The sequence below is a fragment of the Lathyrus oleraceus genome, chromosome 3 (genome assembly GCF_024323335.1).
Source record: "Lathyrus oleraceus cultivar Zhongwan6 chromosome 3, CAAS_Psat_ZW6_1.0, whole genome shotgun sequence".
In the NCBI taxonomy this organism is placed as follows: domain Eukaryota; kingdom Viridiplantae; phylum Streptophyta; class Magnoliopsida; order Fabales; family Fabaceae; genus Lathyrus; species Lathyrus oleraceus.
The window spans coordinates 179,604,252-179,613,518 of NC_066581.1; the positions used below are offsets into that span (position 1 = coordinate 179,604,252).

The 9,267-nt window shown below is 35.0% G+C and overlaps 1 protein-coding gene across 1 annotated transcript; it reads right to left on the reverse strand.

Annotated features, from left to right (window-relative positions):
- Positions 1-53: 53 nt before the first annotated feature.
- LOC127126115 (peptidyl-prolyl cis-trans isomerase CYP63) lies at positions 54-5,580 on the reverse strand. Its single transcript, XM_051054975.1, has 14 exons — positions 5,412-5,580; positions 4,798-5,006; positions 4,641-4,695; positions 3,858-3,946; positions 3,575-3,599; positions 3,428-3,466; positions 3,180-3,297; positions 2,771-2,931; positions 2,307-2,655; positions 2,060-2,190; positions 1,699-1,918; positions 1,280-1,564; positions 1,113-1,190; positions 54-783 (listed from the first exon to the last, which is right to left on the reverse strand). Exons 2-14 carry the CDS (start codon positions 4,873-4,875, stop codon positions 414-416), a joined length of 1,998 nt encoding a protein of 665 aa, XP_050910932.1. The 5' UTR covers positions 4,876-5,006; positions 5,412-5,580; the 3' UTR covers positions 54-413.
- Between the last annotated feature and the right edge of the window lie 3,687 nt (positions 5,581-9,267).

The following is a 9,267-nucleotide window of genomic DNA, read 5'->3' on the forward strand; positions in this document are numbered from 1 at the left end:
TACCATGCCATATATTACCACTCAATTTGATTTCAAAACATTACCAAATAAAATTGTTTTGAAAAATAGCATTTTCAAAATTACTTCATGGAATATTTTTCACTTAAATAGACATAGCTTTTCCTACTGGATCTAATTTTAAAAAAATGTATCCATTCAAGTTTTTGGCACCAATAACCTTTCTCAAACCAACAAAGGCTTGATTTTAGCTAAGGCATAATACTTTCAACTGCTCAACATTAGAACTTAACTAAAGACGTGAGAATATGTAAAGGCGGTGGAGCAGCACCCTGTAACTCCGGGGTATTTTGCTGAGACTTGCTATCGATATATTTTGCTGAAACTTGCTTCCGAATGTTCAGAAACTTCAGTTCCTGTTTGGACTTGAGAGCTGCTATCCATTCAGCATATACCTACCTAGCTCCGGAATCAGGACTAGCATCTCCATAGGAAACCAAACCCTTCTGTCCTGATGCAGAACTTGATCTAGACCTGCTACGAGATATGGAAGTCTTTTTATTATAACGCTTTGGGGGTGTAATGTCAGGGGATCTGGATCGAGAAATGCCATTGCTCCTCGAATTTGACTTTGACTTCTGTCTGTCTGGAGATTGTTGATTACCTCGTGCACCAAGTCGAGATTTTAATCTGTCACTTATGGGAGGTCGCCTGTCTTCCGGGCTAAGACTGCGTTTTGGACTCCGTCCACGACCATTGTCTCTATAACGGCCTCGTACTGGACTGCGGGAGATACTCCTGCTCTGACTTCTTCTGCTTTGATATCTAAACAAATAAACATGAAAGTAAGTTCATGAATCATATATATTACGTTCCCTTTTTTTACTAGTCGGATCTTAGAAACAAACACAATCATGCATAATGCACAAGGTTTGGAATGGATATATACACATTATGTGTATTCCATGCAACAAATACATGAAAAAGTGAGACACAGGGACAAAGGTAAATGAATATGAAATATTAAGCCAGTGAAATATTTATCCAATCACAGCATACCCCGCATAGACTTAAACATAAATGTCCAGTTATATTTATTAAACAGGTGCTTAATTTGTGCATGAGAGGATGATGTAAATTGAGGGAGAATGAACCTGGGACGGTTTCCCCTTGGTGGGCTTCGAAAACGTCGTGGTGGTGAGCGCTCAGAATAGTTTCTGTAACTTGTATTTCTTCAAATACAAATATTACAAGTCAGAACAACATCAAACAATTTTTAAGAAATCCAGTTTATTAAAACTGTATACACAAAGAGACATACCTATCAAAGTTTCTTCTAACATTTCTATCCCCATAACGATATGCACGGGGAGACCGCTCTGGAGATGGAGTACGATATCTGCGTACAAAGGCATAGCGCTCAGTAAAGCCTCGTCCTTTTTTAACACGCTTACCATTTGGCGAAGGGCTTTTCGAAATGCCCTGGCCATGTTTGGAGGCGGCTGCAGCAAGTTCAGAGGATTTTTTATCAGGGCTAGCCAATAGAGCACGTTCTTGGTTCAGCTCCCTAGAACTCTTGGCAGGACTTCTTCCAGGACTCACATCTCTGTTAGGTGAGATGTCAGATAAACTTGGTATCTTCAAGTCCATGATGGAGTTGAAACTTGACACTTAAATCAAAGCAAAATTCACAGTGCAAGACAAATCATAATTACATGCTAACTGAGCAAGAGACGATACCTATTGTGATCTGAATCATCTGAATAAGCTCGATGATTAGCAGGTTTACTAAATTCAGCTTGAGTATCACGCCCGTTATTCAGAAATTCACCATTTTCTGGAGACAATTCACCTTCTTCGTGTGATTGCTTGTCCACAGGCATTCTAACTTTGGGATCCACCACTAGATCTGGAATGGTTTGACTTTGTAAGGGAAGGCTAGAAGATGGCTTTCCTATGTCTGTAGCATGAGCAGCTATTTACTTAGACAGCAATATCAACATAACAGTGCTCATAATATCTTTGAACTACCCCATATGCGGAGGAAATGCGAGAGATGACTGGGTGCAACAAATGTCGAGAATTAGATAAATACCCATACCTTGATTATTTTTAGCTTTGTCGGCTTGTATTTTACGACCAGAAACACGGCGATCAGCTTTCCTGTCACCAGAACTACTGTCACTAGCACTAGAACTCTCACTTTCTGTATCACTTGAACCATCAGAACTCCTAAAAAATACAAAAGCCATTTAATTCAGAGTAAAGATCAAGCAAACTGTAACTGAGGAAGGTATACTATAGAAAAATGTTCATGGGTCCCCATTAAAAGCTAACTATAATCGAACCTTTTGGACTTGTGTTTTGATCTTCTACGACTGTGCTGGCTTCTTTTCTGTTTTCGCCCAATACTTCTCTTCTTACCATGCCTGCGTTTATTTCTCTTCCTCTTCTGGTGTTTCCCATAGCTAGAAGAACTTGAATCAGAAGACGATGAATCCGAATCTGATTCAGAATCTGAAGATGAATCAGATTCAGAATCTGAGGAATAACTATCACTGCCACTATCAGATGATGTGTATCTCCTCCTTCTCTTCCTCCTGTCTTTGGAAGATATTTTTCTTTTTCTACTTATTTTTTTGTCAGCATCAGAGCTATCATCAGATGATAAGGATCTCACTGACTTTCTCCTTTTCCCTGTAATGAGAAACAGTTCATATATTACAAACAATTACAATCGGCAGAACTTCCAAGTGACGAGATTTTTATAATATACTCGTTAGTATCTTTTCATACTTCATATCACAAGTACCTTTCTCCTTCTCAACAGCATGCTGGCTTTTTGCTTTAGAGACTTCGCCACAATCAACAATTTTAATTGGCTGGGTAGGTTTCCCGTCTGACGTCCCCAACTGCTCCATTTTCTTCAGAATCTCTATTCCCTTGGTAACTTTTCCAAAAACAACATGCTTTCTGCAACATCATGTGAAAGTAAAATATCAAACCTCTCAAAAATGGTCATCATAAAAAGCTCGAAACTATTGAAGTAAATGAAAATGTAAAAAGCAGATGGACAGCGGCTGCAATAAAAAAACGGAAAAAAGGGCAAGTTGAAAATTTAGGGGACATCAAGAACGAGAAATACAGATTGAACGGTCATAATGGTGTGCAAAACAATTGACGCACTTCAAGCTTAAAAGTAACATGCAAAGCTTATATACCCATCAAGATGAGGCTGGCGCTTGAATATAATAAAAAACTGAGATCCATTGGTGTTAGGACCACTATTAGCCATAGAAAGAACGCCAGGTCCATCATGTTTAAGTTTGAAATTTTCATCTACAAGGAATAAGTACTAGTAAGTTTAGTCAAATGATTAATCTTAAAAGTAACTAGCCATGCATAAAAAGAAAATCACCGTCTTCTTTTATTTCTTATATGTCGAATATTTCATAAAACGTAAACTTACCTGCAAATTTTCCTCCATATATACTTTCCCCACCAGTACCTGTCGACCATACAAATGATGTTTTTTACAAGTCTTGGTAAAGGAGAAGTCAAAAGGGGGACCTACATATTAAGTTTGGTACCTAACAGATAAAATAAATAAACATACCATTGCCCCTTGAAAAATCACCACCCTGTCAGGACATAACAAAAATTGGAATTATCAAGTGCTGAAACAATTAATTATAAAATGCGAAATAAGTTTGACAGGAATACGGTAAAAGAGAATGGTGAATTCAAAAATTCTGTCTACACTGTCACTTCTTCACAAGTTTATGAACAGAATATTTTGCTGCAAGTGCACAACACAGTACTGAAACAAGAGATGACGCACTACCAACATAATTAGCTTAAGACAATCATGTAAAGAATAATCCCGAAAGGCAACTTACTTGAGCCATAAAACCTTTAATTATACGATGAAAACCTGTTCCTTTATAATGCAAAGGTTTCCCTGTCGATTCTCCAATCCCCTTCTCTCCTGCAAACAAAAAACAGCACAATTACAGAAAAAGAAAAGCAGGACGGTGAAAGAAACAACTACCATGAAAGCAATGCCATCATTTTAAAAGTGACATTTTAAAGTCTCAAAGCAAAAACTTATGAACTATTTATTGAGTATCTGATATGTATCACTTTTAGGCTAGAGTGTATGAAAACTGTACTCTCTCTTGTAACTTGTTAGAGGTGAATTTCAAAAACTTATGGACACAAACATTATGAAACTCATATTCAGCAAGACAGAGATGTCAGTAAGAAGATGATTTTTTTTGGCTCTTTGGGGGAAAAGAAGGAAAAGAGAGGTTGTTAGTCTTTGGTTGTAGCTTACGGATTTGAGCTTGGGCAGAGAAAATTCCAAATTCCACAGAACATTGTTCTGAGATTAAAGGAGATATCATCTTAATAATACAATATTCCATTTGGATTTCAATTCCTCACATGTTTTCTGTGGACAAAGCTTAAAATGCGTAGCATTCATGTAAATTAAAAAGGATTAGAACCGCAACAAGCCTACGTTTCATTTCGCAGGGCAGGGGAATTGATCCAAACAAGACAGATAACTTCCAACCCAAACTAACTACTGTTTAGCCTACTGCTGAACAAGATCCCCTTGGTTAAAACAAGGCTCTTCGAGCAACAAACCAAAACATTAACTTAAATAAGAATGAAGTTACCTGTACACAGGGCCCGGAAATTCTCGGCTGTCTTGGGAACTACGCTAGAAAAAAGCTGCACCAAAAAAGTACAGTCAAACCAACCAGTGAAACTAAAGCAAACTTCAAATATACTTACAAGCAGAGAATTATAAGAAAAAACACTAATTCAAATTACCTCAATAACAATTCTTTCAACGGGATCTCCATCAACTGATACATCAAAAAATACACAAGGATTCTTTTCCAGACTCATCCCTCCACAATAAGATGCTTTGAACACAAATTACAAAGGACAAAAACAATCAAGAATCAGAAGCAACTATCCAAGCGTGAATGTATGTATTGTATCACAAGGAGCATTCCAACTTCCAAGCCAGTGCTAATCTATTAAAACAGAGAGTCATAGTTAATTGTTGCGCATCAAAAACTAAGTATTATCAACATCTCCCACAAGTTTTATGTTTAAAAAACAAATTAAATGTAAACAAACAAAAACACACAAAATTGGAAGCTTCACAAAACCCTAAACCCTACATATCCATTTCACTCAATGTACTATTATACTTAATTTCGTTGCAAACTCTAGAAAAACCTAGATCTAAGTATTCACCGTGCACCTAAAATTGCATCGGCAAAAGTTAATGCAACTACTCTTGATAAGAATGCAAACATTTGTAAACTGAATTAGCGGTTGAGGAACCAGAAGATGAGAAAAATCTAATAATTTTCTAGCGTTACAAGTTTCACGTTGGTCCTAATTGTTTTGCACATAGAGAGGGAGAGACTCACCGTGAACGGCGGCGACAGCTCTGTATCACCAAAAACTGACAGTAACGGAAGAAGCTGATGTTCGGCGTGGGAGATAGAGGAAGCACGACCGCACTGTTGAACTGGATTTGGGCCATACAAAACTTGCCCAATAATATATTTACATCCATCGGTTTATATAATTCCTATTTGCAGATCCATTTTTTCTAATGTACACACCCTTCTCAAACCTCTCATCATTCAAGGGTTTAGTTTGGAGAACAATATTTGGGGCATACACAACAATTAATGTAAATTTTAGAAAATAATTAAATAATATAGAATTTTATGTCTACAAATAATTTTCATGTAGGGTTGTGAGGATTAAATGTTTTCATTCTCCCTTAATTGAAATATTGATAGAAGAAAATTGAGTCAATAAAAAAAAGTTTGTTTTTTATCGATTTTAATTAGACAAAAATTTAATTATCATTTCCTACGATATTTCTAAATAGATTTTAATTATCATGAATAAAGATAAAAGTGGTTCTTGATTCTTATTCTTCTTTTCTTCTTATTATTTTTTATTAATAATTGTGTTTTTCCATTTCCCTTAGATCCTATAAATAAGATCCACATTGTAATGTAAGGTATATTTTTGAAGAAAATAATATAATGTTATTTTCTCTCTTCTCTTCCTCTCTTTGATCTCTATATTGTTTTATTTAATTTTATAATACGTTATCAACACGAAGCTCTCCGATATGATTCTTTCGCTTCCATCTTGAATTAATCTGAACCATCATTTGTTTAGAATCATGGAAATAAGAAAAAATAATTGAGTATGTGATATAATTTATTTAACATTAGAAAAATATATTATTATTGATGACTTTTTGTAATTTTAAAAAATTGTCAAAAAATTGTCATTCTAGAAGAATGATACAAATAATTTTAGTGCATCATACGAAGGATGATTATAATTTTTAGATCATTGTTTGTAACAAATCATTTATATAATTCTTAAAGAACTTTTAATGCATAACATTCCTGAATGATAACAAAATAACATTGTATAGTTCTTGAAGAACTTGTAACACTCTATTTGCTATTTTTTGTTTATGATGGAGCAAGAAAATTTTGTTTCTCATAAGGGAGGAAGTTGAGATTTTTTTTTTGTTAAAGTAAACACTCTAGATTATTAGTTGTTATTTTTAAAATACAGGAACTTATTAATCCTTATATTTATTAATGTGTCAAGAGATTGAAATTTGTTTGAAATATTATTTCATGATTTTGATCAAGTTAGTAATTTAGATTTTATAACAACTAAAAGAAAACGCAAGATGTATTTTGTCACTAATGTAGTATTTTTTAAGTAGATAATTTTAAGACTGATGTAACAATCCAGTTTACTATTGTGTTATTTTAAATATTGGAATTTACAAAAGTGTTATTTTAAATATTAATATTTAATATTATCTTTATGATAATTACCTTATTATAATATTTAATACTTAATATTTTATCTAATTTTTATTTTTTATGATAGAACTAAGTATATCAAATTTTACGAAATTGGATTTTGGGGCTCTTGATATTTCGGGAAAGAACTATTTGACATGGGCTCTTGCTCGCAAGGGAAGTTGATAATTCAGTCATCACCAATAAAAATTGGAAATGAATCTATCAGTTTTTTAGAGCTTATACATGGTGATATTTGTGGGCTAATACACCCATCATGTGGACCATTTAGATATCTTATGGTTTTAATTGATACATCAACTAGATGGTCACATGTTTGTTTGTTGTCAACTCGCAACTAGACGTTTGCGAGATTGCTAGCTCAACTGATTCGAATAAGAGCTCATTTCCCCGATTATCCTGTCAAGAAAATATGTCTTGATAATGCTGCATAACTTTCATCTCGAGCATTTAATGGGTATTGTATGTCTATTGGAATTGACATCGAACACCCAGTAGCACATGTTCATGCACAAAATGGACTCGCATAATCATTTATTAAATGAATAAAATTAATTGCAATACCACTTATTATGAGATGAAAACTTCCAATTTTTGCTTGGGGACATGTAATTTTGCATGCTGCAACATTGATTCGCATCAGGCCAACGAGTTACCACACCTCTTCCCTTTTACAATTAGTTTTTAATAAAGAACCCAATATTTCTCATCTAAGAATTTTTGGATGTGCGGTGTATGTTCCAATTTCTCTATTACAACGCAATAAGATGGGTCCTCAAAGGAGAATAAGAATATATGTTGGATATGAATCTTCATCTATTGTAAAGTACCTTGAACCAACAACAGGAGATTTATTCACTGCTTGTTTTGCTGATTGTCATTTTGATGAATCAAAATTTCTAGCATTGGGGGGAAAGAATAAGAAGTTGGAAAAAGAGATAATTTGGAATGAATTGTCATTAACTCATCTTGATCCTCGAATAAAACAATGTAAACTATAAGTTCAAAAGATAATTCAACTACAAAACTTAGAAAATCAATTACCAAATGCATTCACTGATTCAAAGGGTGTGACTAAATCATATATAACAGTTGCAAATGCTCAAATAAAAATTAATATCCCTGTTGGACAATCCAATGAATCAAAAAATCGAAGTGTTAGAGATACCATTATATATAACAAAAAGCAAGGGGCAGAGTAAAGATTTACCTTAATGGTTTTGCTGCCACCCTCAGCTTTTTCTTCGACCAACTTCTTGGTTGCTGGTTTCCTAGGTGGAACTCTGACAGCTAAAAGAAATAAAAATGAAGCAGTTACTACAAGTCAAGAGTGAATATCCTAATAAGAGATATGCTTCGAAAGGCCTTCCACTTCACACATTTATATATATCTGATTCGATGCGAACATCTTCAATTCCTATATGAAGATGCCCTTTGGAACTGTCTAAAGTATGCTTAGTTGCAACCACCCGCTGGGCTTTTTTCTGTGATTGTTGTCGAAGGATTTTTATAGAATCCCCACAGATGAACCAGTCTGGGAATGGAGGGTCAAGGGTCACTCCAAAATCAGCGGTTGGCAGTCAAGGAAACTTAAGAGGATACATTTTGAAAGCCATTTCGTAGTGTTTCTCAAGAGGAACGTACAAAGGATTTTTAAAGTCTCCATTTTCTTTAAAAAAAATCCTTTAGTGTGACAGCAGCCTCGCGAATGGTTCGACTAAGATCATCGAGCCTATAGGCAGTTTTAAAGTAATTTTGGAAAGCATGGATTTCTTTGATGTGTATGTAAGTACCTTTCTTGACTTTTTCCTGCATAAAGAGGAAATCTTTAGTAATATGCTGAGAAAATGAAGAAACATCATAAAATTCTTCAGCATAGTATTTCGACCACCACTTCTCAAAATCTGGAGTGCAGAGGAAACATGGCTCGAATTTAACTGGACCAAGGTGCATTCTACCAATATATCGAGCTATCCGTTTGACAATAGTGGTTTCATTGTAGATTGCGTTGTATAGAAGGAGATTTCTCTTGTCATGAAGACACTTTGGGAGAGCATGAACCAATCCAAACTGTTGAGCCACTAGGTCGGGTTGATAAGCAATTAAGGTAATCTTGATCTTAGACGAGTGTAACCTAAGGGTTATAAGTTTTGGGGTTAGAAACGCTTCCCAAAGTAGAAGAGATTTTGTCTCTTGTTTCTTGGCAGGAGATGGAAAAGGTCTTCTGAACCATGCTGGACCATACTTCCTGGTTGCAAAGGGAACCATGTTCAATGTAAACTCATGGCGTCTTGCAAACATCATGATGTAGCTCAGGAATGTAGGTCGAAGGGCTTTTCCTTCATCATTTGGTGTTATTTGAGCCAAATGAACTCCTTCGACCATCATATTCTTCACTTCTTCAAAGTCTTT

Excerpts from the sequence above, each read along its gene's own strand:
- LOC127126115 (XM_051054975.1), bottom strand. The coding sequence starts at position 4,875 with ATGAGTCTGGAAAAGAATCCTTGTGTATTTTTTGATGTATCAGTTGAT. Across the intron at positions 3,947-4,640 it reads TTTCCGGGCCCTGTGTACAG|GAGAGAAGGGGATTGGAGAA; the intron begins GTAACTTCATTC and ends TTTTGTTTGCAG. Across the intron at positions 1,191-1,279 it reads GTTAGAAGAAACTTTGATAG|AAATACAAGTTACAGAAACT; the intron begins GTATGTCTCTTT and ends TTGTATTTGAAG.